This window comes from Phodopus roborovskii, unplaced genomic scaffold, assembly GCF_943737965.1.
Source record: "Phodopus roborovskii unplaced genomic scaffold, PHOROB, whole genome shotgun sequence".
In the NCBI taxonomy this organism is placed as follows: domain Eukaryota; kingdom Metazoa; phylum Chordata; class Mammalia; order Rodentia; family Cricetidae; genus Phodopus; species Phodopus roborovskii.
The window spans coordinates 4,124,862-4,151,157 of NW_026126432.1; the positions used below are offsets into that span (position 1 = coordinate 4,124,862).

Genomic DNA, 26,296 nt, shown 5'->3' on the forward strand with positions numbered 1-26,296 from the left:
AGAAGAGAAATGCATTTGGAAACACTGGCCATTTAAATGACACTTTACATACCATTGATTGTGAAAATGTTATTTAGATGCTATAATACAATCTATGACATGTTTTATCTCACTGTCTCTTTATAGCATATACATTTTAGGGTCTCATATGTTTCCTTAATCATCCTGTGACTTGGGTGATAATGCTTCATATTCCAAGCAAGGGTTGTGTTATTTTCTATTACCATGAATTTGACTGTATCATATATAAGATGGTCATGATTTAGTTATTCTCTGACTCCTTGATTTGAAAGCTCCTGGTTTCAATATATTGATGAATATGCCTTTTCTGTTACTATTTAATAATATTTGAGATGCATTCTTAACAATCCAGAAGGTGAGGAAGCTTTTGCAGCTGTAAAATGCTGACCACAACTTTCCTTTGAAGCAGTTTTATTTTTAACATTCTTAATATTCCAGATTAAAATAACTAAGAATTTAGCTGTGTTTGATTGTTTGAGAAGTGCCCCCATAGGCTCATATATTTGAATGTTTAGTCACCAGGGGGTGGAACAGTTTAAGGATTAGAAGAATTGGAAGGATTAGGATGTATGGTCTTGTTGGAGGAAGTGTGTCATGGGGAGGGGGGGGGAAGGGGGTGAGGGGATCCTGGCTGCTTTATGATTGGTTTGTTAAAGATTTAAAGTTAAAAGTATGACATGAAGAAAGTGGGTAACAATTATTAAAACTAAATTCTATGAGCACCTCTCTGTTTCTTGTAAGACATCTTCATCTTCAAATATCAATTAAAACAACCAATTATCTCTTTACATTTTTATACAGTCAAATATCACACATAGTGTATATAGCTAAAATAAAGTTTTTGCTGTAAAACTGTAAAACTTGACAGTTATTTTTCTGCTCATTTAAAGTTTCATCTCTAAGCCTTCTAAAATACAACACTTTATTTTTGGAGGTGCTTAGGGATCTACATAGTATTAAGAATGTTAGTGAGGCCCTCTCTACCCCAGAGGTGTCCCTACCCCCAGACCTGTTACATAAAATTAGTACAAAGGACTTAATTTGTCTGGGTTATCAACCTCCAGCTATCAAAATCACATGGGAATTCCTTCTGGAATCGTTTCAAGGGTTACCATTACATTTCAAATGCATAAGAATTAAACAACCTATTTTAGGTCACACTGATTCAGTCACTCTGTCAAGGTCTCTCATCTTTTCAGATGGATTTCTCACAAGTCACAGATGTGCTAATTGTTGTCTAGTAGAGTTCACTAGACCTGGCTGGCCTGAACTCAGAGATCAGTCTGTCTCTGCCTCAGGAGTGCTAGGATAAAAGGCATTTGCTACCATGATTGGCTTACTACTATCTTTAAACTGAGTATTGAGCTCCTTAATTAAAGATGTCTGGTTAGGAAATAATCACAAACACACTAAAACTTGCCCTCTCCCACCCAAATAAAGTTCATTTGTTCACAGCAAATACCTGGTTACTGTTTTAAAACTGACATCTGTTATTCCAGCACCTGAGCTATTTGATATAATGTTTCTAGTAGTTTTTCAGAATTTAAGGATTCTGTATACTGCTAAAGAATCAAAGCATGGGGATGATAGGAGAGGATGGGAGGATGAGGGAACTGAGACTGACATGTAAAACAACCTTGTTTCAAATTTAAATTTAAAAAAGGAAAAAGAAAAGAAAAATCAAAGCAAATTTGTTTTTTAAGGTAGGAAGTCAGTGTAGCCCAGGGTGGTCAGGAAGGAGCTCAGACTACTTCTGAAGACAAAGCACTCCTGGGTGCTTGCACCTTGTGTTTGCACATGATTTTTTTTTCTTTTGTACCATTTAACAGTCTTTGTATAAACAAAGTATAATTGGTTATTAAGGGTTGATTTCTTTTTGGGGGTGGGGGGGTTCAAGACAGTTTCTCTGTGTAGCTCTGGCTGTCCTGGAACTTGCTTTGTAGACCAGGCAGGCTGTCCTCAAACTCAGAGACCCACCTGCCTTTGTCTCCTGAGTGTTGGGACTAAAGGCATGCACCACCACTGCCTAGCTTAAGGGTTGGCTTCTTAAAGATAATTCGTACTTTCAGAATTAAACCATACTAAGAAACTTTGCTTCCTACCCTTCTTTAATAATGTAAGGAATGGTAACACTGCTTTGGCTATTCTTTAAAATTGCACCTTTTTGTATTGAAAAGTCTTAGATCTAGAATTTCCTAATTTAATGCATATTACAGGTGAGCTACTCAAAACTAAGGGGAATGCATTTGCCTTCCTTTAAATTCCATAAATAGGGTTTTGTTTTTGTTCTTTTAACATTCACATCAAATTGGTTAGAAAAGTATAGATTATTCTTGGATATATTTAACTTATTAAATGAGAAATTACAAAAAATGTGTTTTATCTGACTAAAACATTAAACTACTTAAGAGCAGGATGAAAAATGTGAGGCTCTGCTGGACATTCAGGTGCAAGGAGAGATGTTTCTGCCACTTTCAACAGGTTTCTGAGGAGCAGTTCCTTATGAGTGCAAGTGTTAAGCAAGAAGCAGCTATAAAATCTCTGTGTGGTCACATACTCCCTTCACAACCATGTTTTTTTTTTCTTTTTTAATGTACCTATATGCATATATTCATCATATAAATGAAAAGTAACTGATAGGTACTTAAAATGTATTTCTTCATTTATTAGATCTAATTATTTCACTTTAATAAAATATATAGACATTTAAAATACGTTGTGACTATATGATTTTCTTAATAAAAAGGGATGCTATCTCCTCCCCCCAAAAGCTTAATAAAAATTCCTACAAAATGACCACCTACCCTCCTACACTCTTAGTGCAGACTACATTGTAGGAACAAAATCTCTATTAGAGAACTCATTTGAGAAAAGACTATCCCTGAAGATAGTATACTCTCAGTCTTTAACTACTTAAGAAAAGTCAGTATTGTGTTTAATATAAAGATTTAGCTTTGGGGAAAGAGCCTTTGAAAATTGTAACTGAAGCTGATCTTCAGTAAACTGGCATTAGGAACACAAGGGCCTATGCATTTGTCTTGCTTTTTTCCCTTAAAGATTGAAACATCATTCCAGCACCTCCCGCCCCCAATGGTTAAATAAACAGTTCCAAGCCTCAGGATAGAACTGAATGGTATGAACAAGTCTGGTGATAAACCACAGACCAGATCCTTAATATAGTTGAAGTACACTGTGCCTTTTCCCATTTAAGAAGCACCAAACCTGGAGCCAAGTTTTCAAAAGGCAATTTAACAGCAGGAACTATAATTTAATCACATCATATCATATTACACTATGTAACATTATGTATTTTACCTACTGATGTAACACAGTTAAGTTTATTACAAGCATTATTTTCTAAGATTTATGGTACAGATACTCCTTTTCAGGAATTACTGCTTATTTATGTCTATCTACATTGGAACTTTAAATCAGTGATAGGTATATATAATGCAGTGCAGTGTGCAATTTCTCCCTACCCTAGATTAAGGTATTATTAACAAAATTAAAACTAATACAACTATAAAAACTGAACTAAGCCCATCAGCAACCCAGATGCACATCTGAATAGGTCAACAGTGTTTCCCCATAACATGAAGGTATAGGCTTAGTGTTAGTGTAGCAGCAGCTGGTCTTTAGGACAAGTAAATCAGTTTCAAGTGAAAAGTTACTCTGAGTAAACTTCCATCCATTCTACTAACAAAAGCAGCAAATGCTTGTCATCTGAATGTCAAACTATGCACTGTCTCTGACTCATTATGTTCATTTATGTGATGATAAGACTGGAGTTTTTGAGGCGCATCAGTGAGATGGACTAGTATGTCAGAACCTCTCATTTGTTTTAATATTTAAATGATAACAATACGGAAACTAGGAAAAGGTCAGTGCTGGTGGCTCTAAACCACATGAAATTCAATTTGTTTTCACAATAACAATGCATTCAACCCTCTGCCTCTGCAACAAAAGAGCAATGCAGTATCCTTCCCTGCATAGAGGAGCTGAGGGCTATGCAAGTACAAGCTGTGACTAAGGTAGATGGATGCCGAGTACATAGCAGTCCTGCATACTGACACAAAGTATGTGAGGAGAGCTCAAACTGATTTGTACATCTATATTCAGCTACAGCTTCACGGCAGCAATGGGCATCAACAGTGCACTCAATATAGACACTTTTCAAAACTACTCCAAAAAACAAAAGACAAAAGTAGTTAAGAACAACTGAACATATGTTGTGTGTACTGGGTGTAAAGGATGAATGGACCCTGTAGTTATCCCACTGTTGGAATTACATGAAACTTAGTCCACGTCCATCTCTCCAGACTCAGTATGCTGTGAGCTGCCTTTTGCTGGATCTGGGTTGGTCTCTGTACCACTCTGTCCATCCATTGGTCCATTGTGTTCATTGTTAGCTTTTGCTTTGTCTTCAGGAACTTCTACTTTTGGTTTCAGCTTATAAACGATGGGGTTACAGAAATTATCCAGTTCCTGAAGACAGAAACAAGACATGCCAAATATTACACAAAATGCTTAAGATGTTTGACAGTATTCTCTAACCTCTTAAAACTTGCATCATCATACGTTTAAATAGTTCAACATGTTGTTGTTATTTTTTGAGACAAGATTTCCTTGTGTTGCCCCATGTATGCTGGAACTCACTCTGTAGACCAGGCTGGCCTCAAACTCATAGAGATTCACCCACCTCTGCTTCCCAAGTGCTGTAATTAATGGCATGCACCACCACTGCTTGACCTATATTTAACAGTGTTTCTCTGTGTCCTCTGTAGACAGGATGGCTTTGAACTCAGGAATCCACCTGCCTAAGCCTCAGCACTACCACCACCTGGCTGCTACTGTATGTAATTTTTAACTCTTTATATGTCAGATGTTTTCAGAATTATGTGAACACATTTCAAAATAGTGAAGTTTTTAACACTTATATGAAAACAATTTTAATAAACAGATCAGGGTAAGTGTACATAGAATATTTTTTAAAATAGCTGAAGGACAAATAAGCAAAAACAAAATAAAAGTAAATTCAATTTAATTTTAAGTTTTATGTAATTTGTTTTAAAATTGTTTTACATTTTATTTCTGAGATTATACTATAATTACATTTCTCCCTTCCCTCTTCTTCCTTCATGTTCTCCTATAAAACCTTCTTGCTCTCTTTCAAATCCATGGCCTCTTTTTTCATTACTTGATATTGTATGCATATATGTATATGTACATACATATATATTCCTAAATATAAGATCTTCAGTCTGTATAATGTTACTTATATATATAAAATTCTAAGACTGAACTGTTGGTATTGGATAATCAACTGGTATGTGTTTCCCTGGAGGAGATTATTTCCCCTGCTTCAGTAAACATCCTTCTAGATGTTAAGACTTTTGTGTATACACTGTATGAACACACACTTACACTGTGTAAATTGAAGTTCCTAGAAAAATGCTCTATCTACATTGAGATTCTGCAGACTGGCTGAGTAATAAGAATGCTGTGATTGTGGAGAGGTCAAGTGCTGACCTAGAGCTAAAACTATGGCATACCTTTAATGTCTGCCCTCAAATCCTTTCAGCTCTCAGGTAAACATTTTGGATGGACTAACTTATCAGAGCAGTAGCTTCCACCATACCCAAAGCCAATAGTGTCATCAGATAGTGCCTGAAGCCTGGAATGGGATTTTCCTGCTGCTGTAACTTCTCTACCTTTGGCCCCCACAAATGTATTTGATAAATGCCTTGATTTATGATTTACTTTTGTTCAGGAACTAAGTTTATGAGACCACTTCTTTATTCAGAGCAACCTGTGTCTGTGTTCATGGTCCATGATCACTCACAATAAATTATGTCCTTATTTCTTTTGAAGTGAGAGCTGTGTTTTATGCCTACAAATGTGATTTTATTAGGATTTTTATAATCATTTTTACTCAATATGTTGAAAATCTTTATAACTAAAGCATCATACTTGATAGCTAAATGACATATATAGTAGTAATTTCTAGAATTTTTGTAATAATTTCTAGAATTATGATTTTTGGCTAACAGCTACACATTTACTTCAAATGTCTACTATATATATATGTGTGTGTGTGTGTATATATATACATATATATATATATATATATATATATATATACGTATATATAATATTCTGACATGAAGTCCCAGGAAAATTATACAAACTTAAATTGCTCAGGGGAAAGTACCCACTGTTCTATGTTTCCAACGATAGCAGAGATTATAAATACAAACACAGCAAACGATGCAGACAAAAATACCTGCATTCTTAGTGACTGAGCATGCATCTCTTCTTTATCAGTTCCTAACCCAGTGTCTTCATTTATTTTTATATTTGCATAGTTCTGGTGCCATGTTTTTCATGATCTTTTTATAGCTTTTGATATTTTTATCATCAGTGTTCATTAAATTTCAAAGTTTATCTGAGATTACATAAAATTAAAAACAGGCTTTCATAGTGGAAGATTTCATATTCCAAAGATAGACCTATTGCAATAAAGATATTCTCAAGGAATCTGGGTATTTATGTTGGTCACATTGCTGTATTTCATTGCATATTACTTTTGGAACTTAAAAGCCAGCAATGTCTAGCAAGTTTGAAAAAGAAGTAGAGACTCCCTCATACCTAAATTGTTAAAGTAAAGCAAAGCCTGGCCTTAAACTTCTCTTTTGTGTTCTTTTGCAAGTTGACTACTTCTCAGTGTGACACCCACTTATTTTTTAGTCCCTAAAATTATGTTAGTGCTTAAACCTATGAAAAAGGAAATTTTAGCCAGTGAGATGGTTCAGCAGGTTAAGAGTGCCAGTTGGGCAAGCTTGGGTATCTGAGTTCTATAAAAGTGGAAGTAGAGAATCAACCAGAACAAATTTCTCTGATCTCCTGTGAGCCACAGCATGTGTGCCCACACACTCATTGTACCCTTCCACACACATCATAAAAATTTTCTAAAGGGAATTTTAGTTTTTTACCTTTGACTTTGCAACTATTTCTGAAACTTTTACCACAGGATCTTGAGTAAGACTTAATTTGTTCTGTGCATTCATCTTACTGTTCAGCCAATTCATGGAGTCACTGATGTACTTTTCAACTTTGTCCATTTCAGCAGGATCCAGATGATCATACCTTTCATCCTATTAAAAAAGTAACAAAATTGTAAAAGAAAAAGTAGTTTTGTAGGTAATGGCTTATTGATAATTTCTTCTTAAAACATTCAAGTTCTTATTAGGCACATCATGTATATTAATGTAAAGATACAAGGTGATATAAACTGAATTGACTAGGAAAAAATAAAGTCAGTGCAGACTTGCAAAGGACTCCTAGATGAGGTCAGCTCTGGAGAAGAACCATCAGTAGAGGCTCTGCATTGGGCAAGAGAAGCTAGAACAGAGGAGAATTTATGCAGATGAAGGAGAAAGTAAGTGCACAGATATATAGTGAGGAAGAAAGAAAATTCTAAACATACCACAGAACTAGGTTGTTCATGCTTGAAAAAAAATTGATAATGAAATTCTGTCCAAAAAAAAAAAAAAATCACAGTTAAAGCTCCTATATCTGGGAAACCACCCAAGAAGTCACAGTTTATACCAGTAGCCAGGAGAGCAGAATTCAGCAACATATCAAAACTAGAGGATTTCCAGATAAAGATTATGGATTGCATAGAAATTACAGGGTGAACATGGAACAAAAGGACAACAGGACACACATAACATGAAAGCAGGGGAAGGGTACATGGATGTAGGAGGACATAGAAGTATTTGTAAAGAGGATCAACCTAAACAAATTTCCTTTGAAAATGCCATAATGAAACCTAGTATTGCATGTGCTAATTAATGTTTAAAAAAATTAATTTACTGTGTTTTCCTTTAAGTTTTTTTTGAGACAGATTATAACCTAGCCTAACCAGGGCTTGTCCTGATCCTCTGCCAAAGTTAAGGGGGAACATGGGGGATACCGTTTTATAACTGTTAAGCTTTTCCAGTTTTCTTTGTAAGATTACAAATTACACAACATCACATTGAACTTGGCTTCTTGACTGCTATATTTTATTCACTTTCTTACTACTTCATGGGTTAAGTTGTCTTTGCTAGTTATTTTCATTACTCAACATACATGCCTTTTAACATATTATCTGCAGCCTGTAGTCTTTCCCAGAATGCTCAACTCTGACCAACTTGAGGCTGTAAGATAAAAAGGCCTAGTATTTCTGTCTGCTAAAGTTCAGGACCCACAAACCATCCTAGCATATAACTAAAACTCACATACCTAATCAAAAGTAGTCTTAGTTTCCTTTGAATATTATCTTAAACCCACTAAAGACCACTAAAGTCAGAGGAGTATTCATCATGCCAATAACTATACCAGATTTGAAATATGCTTGATATTTTGTCTGCCTCATTCTTTACATTTCCATTAGCCATACATTCTGTTTGTGAGTACTCAGGCAGAATTGGCTAGCCCTATTACAAATTTTCTTTTACAACACACAAATCTTCTAAAATAAAGAATTAAGTTGTATACTGGAAAACTGAAGATACTGAGAGGTTGTATATACACTAATAGCAGCTACTTCAGTTTGACTCTTGACTTCTGTAGTTTATTATCTGTGTAATCCAACAAACCACTTAAATATCCAGGTCTTCTCATTTTCAAATTGAGACAACAGTATTAATCATTCATAGGTAATAAATTGGTGAGACTGTGTGAGATAACCACGTACAGTGCTTAAGATTTACTAAGTGCTTGGTGAATCTAAGCTTTTGGGATGATACCATGCCTGAATGATTCTGGTTGTTGCTCTCTACTGCATATGGATGCAGTGTTAATATCAATGATCAAATCTGGGTGGTAACTGAGTATGTAAATAGTGACCAGTAAGCCTGATCCCTGGGGACAACGTCAACAAGATGGCCTGCTTCTTTTGGGTTTTCTGAAACAGCGCTGCAGCGGTGAACAGACACAGGGAAGACTGTAAGGTATAAACCAATAATTTCCTAAACAGCCTGGTAGGCCTGATTGTTTGCTTACTGTTCAATCTAAATGGAAACATGATTATATTACCCTACTTGAAACTTCAGAACAGTGGAGATTTGAAAGGTTTGGGCATGTACAAAGAACAAAAGGAGATTATGGATTAATGATAGATGGACAATTAACAACAAATTAGGCAAGGAAAAATACAGAGTGCAGTTTAGAGTTACAGAATACCTTTTTCCATTTAAGAAACAAAAATGAAAACAATGGATTTTGTTACTGGATTAAAGCATGACCCTTCAGGGAAATCTAAGAGATGAAAGTCTCATATTTTATATTTTTGGTGGTGAGCCTAGCCTTTAACAGCTGAGCCATCTCTCCAGTCCTGAAAGTCACACATTTTAAATGGCCTGGAGTCCTCTACTGGTAATTCTTTACTAAAAAACTCTGTTTGGTATGCTCAGTCTCTTGAGAAGTTGCAGCTTTGGAGCTGAGGACTTCTCCAGTCACCATGCCTCCTCCTCTGCAGCTGCTGTCATAATCCCAGTACCTTATTTCTGTGTGCTTCTATCACTTTCAGGACAAGCTGAATCTTTTTGCCCAAGTCGTTTAAAGCTTTGGGTCTCTCCTCGTGCTCCACATACTTCATCTGAATGGGCTGGCCATATTTCTATTAACATAAGAAACATTTAAAAAGAATGAATAGTTTTAACAGAATACATTTATTTTTCCCTTACAGGATGATAAATAGGCAAAGAAGATAGCTAGACAAAAACATGTCTTTTCTATTTTCCTACAAATAAATGTATTCCAGTGGCCCTTACCCTACTTTAATCCTTATTTTATCTATAAATTTTCACTCATTATTACCTCTTGACTCTTTTCAAACCCCAAAAGCTAATCCAAACTGTCAATCATTTCAAATCAAAGTGATAAAACTTCATAGAACCATTCGAAAAAGAAAATAAACACTAGTTTGCTGCATACAGAATTCACATATTTAAATCTTTATTTCAAATTTTATTTTTGAGACAGGGTCTCTCTCTCTGTAGCTGTGGCTGGTATGGAAGTTATGACGTAAACCAGACTGGCCTCTAATGCACAGAGATCCACCAGCTTCTGCCTCCCAAATGCTGAGATTAAAGGTTGCACCACCATGCCCAGCAAAGTGAAACAAACTAAATACCAATGCTTTTGCATTACAATTCTTACAAAACTAAAATGTTTCCAACATTAATATTCACCTACTATGAAAACAATTTACTAACCTTTAGCTCCTGAAGCTTATCCACATAAACTTGTTTAGGTTGATCCTCTCCTTCTTCATAAAGCCAATTTTCTGTGTCTTCCAATATTGCAGACAGTTTATTCAAGTCCTAGTTAGACATTTAAGAGACACTAATTACAAATGCCTTAGAAATAAAAGTCATTAAAAGATGCTATTAAGTGTAATACCAGACTCTTCTAACTTTACCCATAATACATTTTTCACTATCCCTCTTCAACTTGAAACAAAACAAAAAACTAAGAACCACCAAGAAAAATTGACAATAACGAATTTGATGTACATAATTCTTACTAGAATTTTCAAATAAACATTCAAGTAGTTCTTAAAACTTCAGACTTACTTCTGGAGTGATGAACTTTTCGTAGACAGTGCCCAGTTTGTCTCTGAAATCATAGACGTATTCTTCAACAGCATTTTTAGCATCATTTCTTTCTTTCTCTAACTTATCCTGCATTATCATCTTCCCCTATTTAAAAGGTTTCAGATTGTCATAAAAATATGCACAGAGAACTGCTAGTTAAAACCATGATACCACTTCATACCTTGTAAGAGGAACATATGAAAAAACAAAAGCCCAACAATAATAACAATAGATAAGAATTTTAAGCAACTGAACTCCTGGTAAATTGGTGAAAATAAAACATTTTACAGCTGTGGACCACAGGAACAATATGGAGGTTCCTCAAAATTAAATAAAAACAAGCCAGGTACAATGGAATATGCTTTTAATCCCAGTACTTGGGAGGCAAAGGCAGACAGATCATTGAGTTTGAGAGTAGCTAAAGCAACATAGTGAGACCCTGTATCAAATAAGGAAGGAAGGAAGAAAGGAAGAAAGGAAGGAAGAAAGACAGAATTATGAGTTCCCTCAAACCTAGCAGTTCTGTTCCTAACTATAGATCCAAATGAATGGAATTAGACATTCCACAGATATTTGTATGCTAGTATTTAGTGAGACATTATTTATCATCAGAAGTATAAGCTGAAGCATTCAGTAACTGATGAATGGATATTACATGTGTACATATACAACAGAACTATGAGGTCTAGAAAGGAAGTTCTATGTATGAGTGAACCTGGAGATCATGCCTAGTAAAACAATCCAGGCAGAGAAGGACAAGTATTGTCTGATTAAATTTATGCCAGCTGTCTACACATGGCAAATTCTTAGGAGACAGAAAGCAGAAGAGTGTTAAATGAGAACTGAGAGAAAGAAGGAAAGAAGAATTTGAAATCCATGCTACAGCATTTCTTGGGACAACTGAAAGCTTTGGAAATAGTAATGATGGTTGTATAATACCAAAATGTGAAAAGTACTAACACTGTATACTTGAAAATGGTTTTAAAATAGAAGACAGAAGAGAAAGAGTGAGAGAGAGAGAGAGAGAGAGAGAGAGAGAGAGAGAGAGAACATAAAAGAGGGAGCCAATATTGGTTTAAAGAGAAAACTGAACCAAAAGAAAGGGTCTAGAGACCTACAAGACTGCCGCCAACTAACAATTTGAGCAACCGTGGAAAGGCTACCATAAATGCCCTTCCCGGATAGTGAGATCAACAACTAACTTATCCATGGAGCCCTCATCTAATTACTGTTGGAAACAGAAGCAAACACCCATACCTAAACATTGAGTCGAACTAGAATCCAGATGCAGACGGAGAGGACAAGGCCAGGTTGCAGAAAAACATAGAGACAGCTGACCTGAACAAGGAGGAGCTAACGGGCCCCCAGACTGATAGCTGGGAATCCAGCATGGGACTGACTCAGGCCCCCCTGGCTGGGTCTCAGCCAGAAGGACTGAGCAGTCTAAGGGACCTCAGGCAGTGGAACCAGGATGTATTCCTGGTGCACCAAAGGACCTTGCGAACACATCCCCCATGGAGGGATACTGCAGGAGAGAAGTCCTAGTCCCTACTTCAAATGACCTGACAGATCTACATGACCCCACCTGGATGGCATTGCCCTACATATGGAATTGGGGTGGGGGGATGGGAGGGGACAGTGGTCAGGGTGCATGTGAGGGGGCAGAGAGGGTAAAAGGGAGGGAGAGGGAACTGGGATCGACATGTAAAATAATAAAAAAAATGTCAAATTTTAAAGTACATGTATTTAAAAAAATATTATGTACACAGTATTCTCCCTGCTGGTATGTTTTCATGTCAGAAGAGGCACCAGATTTCATTATAGATGGTTGTGAGCCACCATGTGGTTGCTAGGAACTGATCTTAGGATCTCTGGAAGAGAAAGCAGTAATCTTAACATCTGAACCATCTCTCCAGCCCTAAACTACATGTATTTTAAAAAGTAGTAATATATTCCCAAATCACTGACTTATATGCTTTGAGTGAATGAATTATATGCCATGTGACCTCAGTGACAGCTCTTGAACACATCTATACAAGTTCAAATTCCAGCATCCTGATTTACTAGTGGGAGTTAACAAAAGTCATCTACTCTTGGTTTTGTTACCCTAATTCCACATGGCTGTGATTTAGACCTATTGTAACTCACATGCAGTATCTTCCACATGAGATTAACTACCCTTGGTCAGAGATATATTAACAGTGGTTGTGACTGATGGTGCGCTTTGGAAACTCACTTGAATCCAAATATGAAGGTTGTTGTCTGACTTGGAGTAGCATATTGTATACAGGCCTCAGTTTTCTCATCTATGAACTATAATTCTTAACAGGAGATACTTGGTATGTTTGTTTTGAGAACTTGTGAGATATTAGCAAGAACTATTATTTATTATCAAAAGCAAGGAAAGAATGCAATTATAATTCTTGAACAAAATTTTCACTTAAAAGCATCTTGTTTTCTAAACACAAGTCTTCCTTGACAAGATGTAATACAATAGATTTAAAAAGAGACATTTTAAAAATGCACATAAGCCTACTATGGTTTCCTACAGCTTATTCATTTGGAAAAATTAGGCTCTAAACACATACATTCTGAGTATTATATGAGATCGTTAGGAATTATTAGGCATGTATAGAGCTTTGTTAATAAATAGGTATATTATGCATTGGTATGTTAAAAAGCAATCCCCATAAAATCAAAATTTCTTCATGTAATGATGGACAACAGACAGTTGAATGCAACATGCTTCAATTACCTAATGCTTAAAGAAATTAGACACCACCATTTCAATATAAAATTAGAGGATAAATATAATCATTTCATACAGCTACTGCTAAAGAAAGTACTCACTTCTCAAGAAACTGGAACTAAACATAAAAATAGACAAGAGCCTGGTCTATAGAAACCCACAGAGGCAGCTGACCTGAACAAGGGGAAGCTCATGGACCCCCCCCCCCCAAGACTGATAGCTGTGAAACCAGCATTGGACCGACTTAGACTCCCTGAACGTGGGTCTCCATTAGAAGGCCTGGGCAGTCTAAGGGACCTCTGACAGTGGAACCCAGATGTATCCCTGGTGCATGAAAGGACTTTGGGAGCACATTTCCCATGGAGGAATACTCCCTTAGCATAGAGGCAGGAGGGAGGGCTTAGTCCCTACTCCAAATGACTTGACAGATTATGATGATCCCTCCTGGGAGGTATCACCCTCCCTATGGAGTGGGGGAAGTGGGGTGGGATGAGAGGGGGTTGGGGGAAATGGGAGGGAGGGAGAAGGAACTGGGATCGATATGTAAAATGAGAAAAAACAATAAATACATATAAAAAATAGACAAGAGCATGTGAGAAAATGTTAATAATGACAACAGAGTTTCAAATATCATCAATCAACACATTTAAAAGGGGGCTTTCTAGGCCAGAGATGTTACATTCCTGTGATCTCAAAACTCAGAAGGCATAGGATCTAAAGATTCAGGCTAGCATGGGCTATAGAACAAGACTCTCCCTTGGCACCTCCACAAAACAACACAAAGAATTCCACAAATCAAACCAAAACAAAAGGGGGGGCTGTTCCTATTTTATTACTGTTTAGGCCATATAAGAGGGAGCCATAGTGGTGGCACATGTTTATAATAATAGCACTCAGGAGGTAGAGACAGAAGTTCAAATTTATTCTTAATTACACAATGAATTTGAGGCTAGCCTAGACCATATGAGCCCTATTTTATAAAAGGGTTGGTGATGGCAAAGAGGTTTTTCTCTATAGTGGACATTATTTTTTATATAGCTAAGATAAAAGTAGTATATGATACTAATACAACTTGGTAGTTTGATGCCTATATTTCATCCTCTGACTTCAATACACTATCCGAGTACATTAGCAATTATTCAACATTAACTCCAAATTACATACCTCATTTTCAATGTAGCTATTGAGAAGATCTTGGGTCAGTTGTCTGTACAGACTACTCTGGATGGGTAGATCAATACTCTTGACTTTCCCTTTTTTAATAGTCTGATTTATGCGGTCTTGCTTGTCTGAAGGAGGTGACTAGAAAAGAAAATCAAATCAAAAGTGCAATTTTTTAAAACAAACAAATTTTAGAGGCGAAACAAAAAAGCAAAGTCAAACAAATCTATTACCATCTCCTATAACTTTATTTTAAAATGAAACTGGGCTGGGAGTGATTCTTGGCTCAATTTCTAGTATCACCTCCCACCATGCTGCTTCCACATAAAAAACTAATACTGGTATTAGTTATTAGCCTTTTGTATTCTGCTGAATGCTAAATTCTTTCTACATTTGGAGTATAAAGTTGGAAATACAAAGCTGTAATGAGCTACCACTTCACATATAATCCTATGAGCCTATGAGCCATTGAGATGGTTCACAGGGTACTCATTGCTAAGCCTGACAACCTGAATACAATCCCCGGTACCCACATATAAGCTGGCCTTTGACCGTCAACAGTTTGTGTCATGTGTACATACATACATACATACATACATACATGCATACACACACACACACACACACACACACACACACACACACACACACACACACCAAAGTTAGCTGAGAGGTTCTTTAAAATGTTAAACACTTAAATACTATTATAATTAGCAATTCCATTACTAAGTAAGTGTCAAAGAAAATGAAAATATACAGAAAATTTGTCAAAAGTAACATTCTCAATAGTAAAACTACACTGTAAAAGTCCATCACAAATAAATGGGTAAATAAGAATGCGGGATGCATTGATACAAAGCAGTATTAGACTATAACTAGAAATGAAATACTATCACATCTTATTTCTAAGATGAACCTTGAAACCATGATTAATGTAAAAAAGATAGCTATAAGGGCATTTATCTGAAATTTCCAAAATAGGCAAAGCTGTAGATATGAAGTAGGCTAACAGTTGCCTGTGGCTGGAAGGGGGAGATTTAGAGAAAGGAAAGTTGTAGCTCATGAGTTCATGACTGTTTTAGCACAAAAATTTCTCTAAAATTGTGATGATGCTGGTGTGAGTATTCAAAAACTACTGATCTATACACAAGTGGGAGAACTGTGTGATGTACCAGATATACCTCAAACTCTTAAACAACAACACACAATTCTGAGTAAAATGAGAAAGTAAAACACATGTTTTAAATAATTTTACAATCTAGAATTTAAAACCTATAAGGAAAATAAGCATACAGCTATGCTGTACAGATGGACTTGTGTACAGGGCAGCAGTAGCATGGAGCTGAAGCTACACTTACCCAGGCCATGAGAATGTGTCAAGTACTTCCTTTTTTTTTTGCAAATTATTATATTAATACAACAACCCCAATATGAGTTATTTACCTTCTAGCATTTTGCTTTAAACACTCTTATCAAATTGTTATTTTTAAATTGTATTTTTATTGTTTTTGATTATGTATATGCATGTGTATCTCTGTGTGGGTTTGTGCATGTGAGTGTAGATGCCTGCAGAGACAGGAAGAGGGCACTGGGCACCAGGAGCTAAGTTATAGGCATTATGAGCCTCTGGACATGGCCGCTAGAAAGCAAATCCAGGTCCTCTGGAAGAGAAGCAAACACTCTTAATGAACTATCTCCCCCGTCCTATTATCTTATTCAGACAATTGAATGAAGGTAGGGAGGCCTAAGAAGTCAATGGGATCTGATGATTGCAGGACAGAAGACATAGAAGGTGATAAGTTGTAAGCCTATCAGCCCATCACCTCCTTGCTACCACTACCACAGCTGGCTCAGATACTCTCATTAGAATATTTTTAGCAGAGTATGGTGGTACACCCCATTAATTCTAACACTCTGGAAAGCAGAGGCAGAGGCAGAGGCAGGCAGATCTTTGTGAATTTTAATCCAGCCTGCCTGGTCTACACAATGAATTCCAGGCTAGCCAGGGAATATGGAGTCCTTGTCTTATCTTCTACTTACCAAAGATTTATTTTATTTTATTGGTTTTTTGATATAAGGTTTCTCTGTGTTGACAGTCCTGGCTGTCCTGGAACTAACTCACCTTGTAGACCAGGCTGGCCATGAACTCACTGAAATCTGCCTGCCTCTGCCTCCTGAGTGCTAGGATTAAAAGCATGCACCACCATCACCTGGGCCAGATTGTTAAAAGAAAAATATGATGTGACCAAAATTCCATGCAGAGCATTATACATTTAAATTCATTTGGAATTGCTCCATTTCTCTGAGACTGTGTAATGTTTAGTGAAAAGAAATGTTATTAAAACATTTTCCAGCCTGGTGCACACCTGTAATTCCAGCACTTGGGAGGCAGAGGCAGGCCTGATCTACAGAGCTAGTTCCAGGACAGGCTCCCAAGCAACACAGAGAAACCCTGTCTCAAAACAAAACAAAAACAAAAACACCATGAACAAAAACATTTTCCCTGTCAAAAGATAACTTTACTTGTAATATGTTTTGTTCTCTTTTTGTTTATTTGTTTTTTATTTTTTGAGAAAGAGTTTCTCTGTGTAATAGTCCTAGCTGTTCTGGCACTTGCTCTGTAGTCAGGGCTGGCCTCAAACTAACAGAAATCCACCTGCCTCTGCCTCATGTGTCACCACCACCTGGCTTGTTTTGTTCTTTTAAAAGTTTTTAAGTAAAACTCTGAAATGTAGGTATTTTGGTTGAAAGCTTTTATAGCTTTCCATAGCACTACAGTTTAAATTATTACTAAGCATATTAAAAAGCAATCAGCATGCAATAAACAAATCAGCTAGGCATCTTATCTCACCTCACCTCATTTCATCTCAGCCAGGTATGAGTGCAGGTCTGTGACCCAACTACTTGGGAGGCTTCAGATCAAGAGAACACCATGTGAGACAGTCCTGTACCACACAGACACACCCAAACAAGCAGATACCAAGTCCAAACCTGACAAAGTTCCAAACACACAACCACAAAAAAGGAAAGCAAACCTTTGTCTTGGCCCCAGTGTGGTCAATCTCCTCTTCTGGGGTGTGTTCAGCATGACATTTTTGATGACCTCCTTCTTCTTGGTCAACTTGCATTTTGTCCTGGCAAAATATGTAACAGATTGTACATAGTTTCCGTTTTTAGTAAAAAGCATAGCCCTATTCACATCTTGAGTCATGTGTGCATACTAAGGCAGCTCACATTTCAAATGATAGTAGCAACAAACAGATTAACATAAATGAACAGATCAGTTTGAAATTGTATAAAATATCTTCTCATTCACCTTTCTGACTAAAAATTTGTAAAGAATATAGATAACTGTTCTCAAACTCATTAATCAGGAGTCATAAAAGTAAGCTTTAAAAAAGGAGACTATTCAACTTGACATTAAAATATTACAGAGATGACCTTAGTTAGATGCAGTGAAAAAGATGAGACTCAACCATACAATTCAGTTTCATATTTTTAAATTTTTTTATTAAAAATAAATTTTCATACAATATATTCTAAGCAGTTTCCCCTGTCATCTCTTCCCAGATCCTCTCCACCTCCCCATCCTTTGAACTCCATGCCTTCCTTCTGTTATATATTTTTAAGCATAGAAAATACCAAAATTAACCAAAATTTAGATGTCTTTGAAGCACTCAGATATAAACAGCCAAGTGGGCTGTCCATTTGGCAAACAATTTTAAACAACAGATAGATTCTTGTATTCTTTCTAATCACCACCATCCTTTTGAAAGAAGAAGCTTAGAATAAAGGAATCATTGTATTTTTTGCTCTGTCTGGAACTGAGCAAATATGTACTTGCCAGAAAGTTCTCTTGAATGAATGAACAAACAAATAAATAAACAGTTTTGCCAAAGAGAAAAAAACAGGCTTTATTATTATTATTACTATTTGCTACTGCAATTTTAACCACAGGATTTGCGCATGCTAGACAAGAACTACATCTGAGCTATAACCCCAGCTCTTAGGATCAGTAATATTTTAGATTTCAGACCTTCCCTTATAACTCCACAACCTCCCACATCATGACAAGAGGTAAAAATGCAATTTGGAGTTGTGGTCACAAAGGAACATAATGCAAATATTAAATGCAACATAGTAAGAAAGAAAAAAAAAATGTTGGTGCTCTCTGTCTCCTACTTGCAGGTCAAGATGCGATCTCAATTGTCACTGCTGCCATGCCTTTGCTCTGCTATCATGGACTCTAACCCTCTGAATCTGTAAGTCCAGATAAATACTTTCTTTTATTTGAAAAAGAAAAGAAAAACTGCTACTGGAGATTTAACTCAGGAGTAGAGAGTGGTAGAGTGATTGTTTAGGGTTTTTATGTCCTGCAAAGCTAAGTAAGTAAACAAAATATAAAAAAATAAATAAAAATTTCTTTCAAGTAAATGATCATAATGCTGTATCAGAATTTTAGTTAATATTTAAAGAAAAAACTTTTCACTATCATGATATTAAATTATTAAAAACTGTCTTTATGTGTGTGAGTAATTGGACATTTCCCAAGGAACAATACAACAAAATGCTACATGGGCCATAATTCAAGTATTTTCAAGCTACTAGTACATCTTTGATCAATCAAGAAAGGATAAATACAGTTCTTGTTAAACGAAACAGGCAACTTCCAAAGAAGGGAAACTGTCTTGTTAAAAAGATAACCCTCTTCCTTTTGAAATAGGGTCTTCCTAATGTCCCTCAAGCACAGGCTTATGTAACCATTTCACTTCAGCTTCCAGAGTAGCTGATACTAAAGATACCCTCTACTACTATGCCTGCTTTAAGACCCTCTCCAATCTTCTAAAATATTTTTATTATTTTGTATGTATGAATGTTTTGCCTGCATGTATGTCTGTGCACCACTTGTGTCTGGTACCTGAGGAGGCCAGTGGAGGGCATGGGATCATCTGGAACTAGAGTTACAGAGTTGTAAGCTGCCCTGCAGATGCTGGGAATTGTACCCAAGTTTTCTGGAAAAGCTCCAGTACTCATCCACTCCACTGAGCCATCTCTCAAGCTTTCACCCCATTTTTCTTTTAAAAAAATGTAGTTGGAGGTGTCATTCCTCAGGCACCACTTTATATATATCTCACTGGGTTTACTTAACAAGCAAGCAAGGCTCAGAGGTTCATTCTGTTTTTCTTCTCCAGGCTGAACCAGTACCATCAAGCTCAGCTTTTAAAATGTGGGTTCTGGGTTTGAACTCAGGTCCTCATGTTGTAAGAGGCATTTGCCAACTGAGCGATCTCCCATTCTGAAAACCCATTCTTAAATGAAATAAAGAGAAGGACTTGGGGAATTACTTCAAATGCGAGTAGAAAAAAATACCTGATAAATGCAACTGACAATAACATACATATTTTGCATGTAAAAAGGTACATATTTTCTGCAAGTCAATGAAACAAGTTCCCCCTGCCCTAGGCACAGAGACAAGGATGCACACCTGTAATCTTAGCATTCCAGAAGTGGAAGGGGGATCATGAGTTCATTTAGCCTCAACAACATAGAGAATTTAAGGACAGTCTGGGTGGCATGAGCACTTGCCTCAACAGTTCCATAATATTCCTTCCTCTATAGTGCATCAGCAGTAAATCTGGTGCCTCATAAATATTTCATAAAGTAGACCATTTACATTTGAGTGTCACTGGACATACAGCATATGCCTTTGTTTAACTGCCACAGATGTTTTATGACTAAACCCTCAAAAAAAATTTTTAAGAAAATTATTTAAGAATGCCAGAAGGTAGAGACAGGTGGGTATCTATAAGTTTGAGGCCACTTGGTCTACATACATAGTGAGACCCTGTCTACAAAGAAGAACAAATATATGTGCTTAGTTCAAAAGTTACTTCTAGTTTTATCTAGCTATAAAGAAAATGCATGTTTTAAGGACCGAACCAAGCCATCTGAATATGAGTGCCAGTTAGGAGGCCTGGGCAGTCTATGGGACCTCTAACAGTGAAACCAGTATTTATCCCTAGAGCACAAATGGACTTTGGGAGCCCATTCCCCAAGGAGGGATACTATTTCAGTCCAGATACATGGAGGAGGGCCTCCCCCAAATGATGTGACAGACTTTGATGATCCCCCCCAGGGAAGGTCTCACTATCCTTGGGGAGTGAGTTGGGGGGATCAATGGGTGGGAGACATGGGAGGGAGAGGGAATGGGGGGATTGATATGTAAAATAAGATTGTTTCTAAATAAATATATACATGTATATATTTTAAAAAATTATCAGTAGATTTCAAAACTCACATGTTCCATATAAACTATAAAAGATGCCTTGCCCCTGTGAAGTGCATTACAAGATAGAAGGTATAGACCATTCTTAATCTAAGTCTTCCTTAGTATGGTTATGAAGATGAGGCCCTGCAGAAAAACCTACCACATCATCTTTGTTTTCATTCTTAGATGAAGCTTCTGTTTCCATAGGGGCATCATTGTGATCACCTTCCAGATTTTGCTTCTCAATCACAGATGCACTGGCCACACTGAAGATTCCATGGATGTTAATGCGAACTTTAACTTTCACTTTAGAACTATCACCATCAGACTGTGGGAAAACATTCTGAATAGTGAAGTTCCCTTAAAGAAAAAAAGCTCTGATTAGTGTATGAACCTCAGGTCAAACTCATTGAACTATCACCATCAGACTGTGGGAAAACATTCTGAATAGTGAAGTTCCCTTAAAGAAAAAAAGCTCTGATTAGTGTATGAACCTCAGGTCAAACTCATTAAAGGTTTTAATAAGCATCATCTTTAAGACACATGTAAAATATGATTACATCCTGGATGTTTGCTATAAAACTACTGATTTGCTCAGATTATCCTCTTTACAGCATTAACAAAGCTGGTGTGAAAACACACATCCAGTGATTTTCTAGGGGAAAATGTGATTTTGATATTATTTATGTATTTATCATGTGCATAGTTACACATACATGTCACCAAATGAGTGTGGAGGTCAGTGGACAACTCTCAGGAGTTACTTCTTTTCTTTTACCATGGAAGTCATCTGGGAGATTGAACTCAGGTTCATCAGGCTTGGAAGAAAGTGCCTTTATCACACTGAACTATCTTGCCAGATCAAAAGCTGGTATTTTTAACTAAGGACAATTTGATTTGATTCAGAAGCCAATAAGTGACGAAGTAACATAATTAATTAAAAGCCAAAACAATAAGATCTAATTTCTGAGTTTGAAAAGTATACATATGCATATATGTATATATGTCTTGCTATGGTTTTTATAATAGTTAATGTTCATGAATACAGCATTTCCAAACATAAAAACAAATTCTCCTATATCAAAATTGGTATTATTAACTAATGAGAAGACTAACAGGTCAATAGTGAACAATTTTGGCTTATGTTTTTACAGGTTGGGTTGTATCCCAACACTCAATGTCCCATGAAGTACCTCACAAGGTGATAGTATTGGTAGACAGCTTTTGGTTCTGTTTTTTTTTTAAGGAGCTATTTAAGAATAGTTTCCTTATTAAAAATGAGATAATTAGAAAAGGTCCTACATACATACGTACATACATACATACATGAAAATGCCATGTGACTAATAAGATGGCCATCTACAAAGCAAGGAGAGGCACTTTGAGTGGATCCTTCCTTTTCAGCCCTACTAGGAAGCATACTTTCTTTTTATTAATTAAGACTAGTCAAGTACAGTAATGAGAAGAGGGGAAGTGTAGACCAGGAATTTAATCTGTAACTGACTGAAGAATCAATTGAGATAACTCTCTACCTTCCAACCAGCTGGGAACATACTTTCTATAGCTCAGCTCAGAACTCTAGCTCACAATGGAGACAATAAACATCTGTTTCTGAAGCCATCTAGCTGGTGGACCTGAAGCAGCAATAAAAACTAGTATAACCTGTAGTAATTTCTACTGCCTTCATAATTGCTTTCAAAGTTTATTTCCTGTCTTTTAGTCTATTAATATAGAAAAACTTTTAAAATATTTTTATATATTATAAAATCATGTTTTGTATTATATAATTTAAACATAAACAGGTAAAATGCATATCACAATTCCCCCCATTTGCTCTTTTATATCACTCAACAATACAGTTTCAGAGTTACATAGTCATGACAATGACACAAATACGATTTGCCTAAAACTTTTTTTCCATTAGACAACCTTGACATAAACTTCTCAGGACAATTTTAGACCACTTAGGATACAGAGTCGATGAAAATGGAAGTTAAGAGTACTTGAGAAGAGGAATAAGAGTGGTAGAAAGAGAGGCTGAGAGGATAATGGGGCAAATATGATCAAAGCACACTGCTTTTACGCATATACACACAGAAAGGAAAATGTCATAATGAAACCCATCATTTTGTACAAAGACTATACACTAATACAAATATAGGGGCCAGAACAAATGAGGACTATTCTAACATGCTATTCTAGAAATAAACTAAGCATAAAATGTTCATAGTTATAGAACAGTACAAATTTCTTTAAACTCAGGACTAATTTAAATGAAATGTTAATTTTCACTTACTTAATTCTATACATCGTTTACTTGCTTTGTTTTGTTTTGTTTTTTTGAGACAAGATTTCCTTGTGTAGCCTTGGCTGACCTAGAACTACTTCCGTATACGAGGTTGGTCTTGAACTCAGAGAGATCCACATGCCTCTGCCTCCCAAGTGCTGGGGTTAAAGGCATGCACCAGCACCACCTGGCTATATGTTGTTTATTAAAGGTTAAGAACTTAAATATTTTTGTTGTCTTACCAATTCTTGGATCAGGATAAGGCACTTCATGCAAATTTGTATAAAATGCTTCTAGTTCAAATGGTTCCTTCTTGTGGAAAGTTATGACTTTTGAGAATGGGGCAGGATGGTTCTTAGAGAAGACTTCACATTCCCTAAAGAGCAGGTGGAAAAGACACTCACTTAAAACAATAGGTTGCCTGGGAACCCAATGGCAGACTTCACTCTTAATTCATGAGCAGCAATTGCAAAGATGAACATAAGGAAAAACAACTACGGATTTTTTTTCTATTTTCAACAAGTTTACAGTTTAAGGCTTTTAGAATATGTAACATAATTCACTGTACAGTAAGAGATAAGTTGTCAGAGAATATGCATATTGTGAGGTCATATGTAGGAAAGCCAAAGCCCTGCCTATTAACTCCCAAATGCTTGACCATATCCAGCCCTTTGAATTATAGCCCCATTAAGTGCTCTTACTTGGAAATAAACTTAAATTTACAGAGGGATATAGATATAAAAAAAGTACTAAGTATCTGTGTATCAGTCACCTAGACATGCTACTGCCTTTTGCCATACTTGTCTTGTCATTTGAATGCACATATTCTGTCTGTGCATTTTTTACTAAAGAAATAGAAAGTGACACATTTATGTTATTATTGCAAATACTTCCTAAAAGGGAAAGTCTCTGAAGTTTTAATCATATTGCAGTTATTCATCTTATGCCTGTTTATAGTATTTTCTTCCCTTTAGAGAAGGAAGTTTTAAACTTGTAGCAATCTCTATTCCTTAAAGAATGTAACAGGAATGTTTATGACCATTGATTATGACTGTTTATTATATAACAATCATATCAGTTTGGTCACTCAAAGACTTAAATTACAAAGATTAAACTTTTCTTTCTAGTTTTCAGTAGCCTATTAATACTTTCTCCATTCTTATTGTGGTCACTATCACATGTGAGTTACAGTTTAAGACTATATATTTTGAGATTTTTCTTACTTATATATTTAACTGAATTTGAACTCTACAGAACAGTACTTGACTTAAAGTAAGATTAAAATGAGTCATTCAAATACTCTGCAAGGCATTCATATAGGGTTGTGTCTTTGTTAGGGTTTCTACTGCTGTAATGAAACAACATGATAAAAAGCAAGTTGGGGAGGGGTTTATTTCAGTTTATACTTCCACATCAGTTTATCATCAAAGAAAAGTGAGGATAGAAACTCAAGTACTTCAGGAATTTGGAGGCAAAAGCTGATGCAGAAGCCACAGACTAGTGCTGCTTACTGGCTTGTTCCACATAGCCTGCCGAATCTGCTTTCTTGCAGAAGTTGGGACCATCAGTCCAGGGTGGTACCACCCACAATGGGTTGGGCCCTTCCCCATCAATCACTAATTAAGAAAATGCTCTACAGGCTGGCCCACAGCCCGATCTTATGGAGGCATTTTCTAATTGAGGTTCCCTCCTCTCAGATGACTGTAGTTTGTGTCAAGTGGACATGAATCTAGACAGCACAGGTTGAAATTTGTACAAAAAATTTAGTTAGTTGGGTACAAAGACATACAGAACACAGAACAAAAGCAAGTTCACAGTGTAGTTTTATTCAATGTATAAGCCATTTCCAAAGAGAGGCAAGTTAAAACACAATTTTTTATTTTGGTAGGGAAGCAAGCTACTTACATGCTGGGCAACTGACAGAAACAATGTAAATGTCAACAGAAGCTCAAAAATATAATTTACATTATATTTTAATAAATATGTAATAAAATATTTATACTAAAATATTAAAATATTCTTATTGCATAGTAATAAAAAGATTCTTTTGTTTCATTTTGTCTCTTTTTAGACAGGGTCTTCTGTAGCCCATGTGGGCCCTCAATGTTCTATGTAGCTGAGCACATGGAACTTTGATCCTCCTGTCTCTACCACTATGTCCATTTATGTGGTGCTGAAGATGGAACCCAGGCCTTTGTATATGCTAGTTAAGCATTCTACCAACTGAGTCAAATTATCAGGAAGGAAAAAATTTACAATAATTATGTTAAATTTAAAAATATAGGGGAAATGAAATAAAACATGCAATCTTGTGTTAATAGCAATATAAGGATATTGCACCAAACACTAATTTGTTAGTATGAGTCAAAATGTGTGCTTACTCTATTTTATAGACATAGCAAACATACCTGGACATAATTGTATGTACAGCAATATTTCTAAACACCACCCATAATAGCAAAATGTGATTTTCATAATGCTTTGGCTATTTACTATAGCATATTCAATTGTGATAGTTACTGTTTGCTGACATGGGAAAGTCCTGTATCTTTTTCAAAAGCAAATTATAATGGAGCTCCAAAGATGATCCTGTACATACTGAGTAGGTGCATGCTTTTATTTATGAATAATCAAAGAACAGACGTGGGCAGATACACTAGCTACTAAAAATGGCTATTGTAAATTAACAAATATGCTCATTGTGGTTTGTAAGATATTTTTATAATCTCCTTTCTCTAATACTATTTAACACATTTAACAATTTTTAAAATTTTTATTTGTGTTTTATGTACATTGGTGTTTTGCTTGCATATATGTCTGTGTGAGGGTGTTGGATCCCCTGAACAGGGGTTATAGACAGTTGTGAGCTGCCATGTGGGTGCTTTGGAAGAGCAGCCAGTTCTCTTAACCACTGAGGCCTACACATTTAACAAAATTTCAAGAAGCATAAATTCCTCTGATTTAGAAAAAGCAGATTTAATTGGCTGAAGCTTTATGATAAAATATAACTAAGATTTAAAAATTAACTTACCCAGTCCCTTCTTCAAAAGAAGTCTTCCACCTTAATGTGACTGAGTAGGGAACAAGGTCTGTTATGGAAAATTCACGCACTTTAAATGCTGGTGAAAGAATCGCACACTGAAAGTAAGAAATGCACTTAAATGAGC

General features: G+C 36.1%; 1 protein-coding gene across 4 annotated transcripts in view; it reads right to left on the bottom strand.

The window, feature by feature from the left end:
• Positions 1-2,665: 2,665 nt before the first annotated feature.
• Hspa4l (heat shock protein family A (Hsp70) member 4 like) overlaps positions 2,666-26,296 on the bottom strand; it is a 45,021-nt gene continuing 21,390 nt past the window's right edge. For all 4 annotated transcript variants that reach the window (XM_051185688.1, XM_051185689.1, XM_051185690.1 and 1 more), the window contains 10 exons: positions 26,161-26,267; positions 23,372-23,505; positions 21,003-21,202; positions 17,610-17,708; positions 14,578-14,715; positions 10,644-10,769; positions 10,284-10,391; positions 9,566-9,685; positions 7,014-7,175; positions 2,666-4,506 (listed from right to left, as the gene is read on the bottom strand). In XM_051185688.1, coding sequence (XP_051041645.1) covers positions 4,318-4,506; positions 7,014-7,175; positions 9,566-9,685; positions 10,284-10,391; positions 10,644-10,769; positions 14,578-14,715; positions 17,610-17,708; positions 21,003-21,202; positions 23,372-23,505; positions 26,161-26,267 — 1,383 coding nt within the window. In that variant the 3' untranslated portion in view covers positions 2,666-4,317. The remainder of the gene's footprint in view (positions 4,507-7,013; positions 7,176-9,565; positions 9,686-10,283; positions 10,392-10,643; positions 10,770-14,577; positions 14,716-17,609; positions 17,709-21,002; positions 21,203-23,371; positions 23,506-26,160; positions 26,268-26,296) is intronic.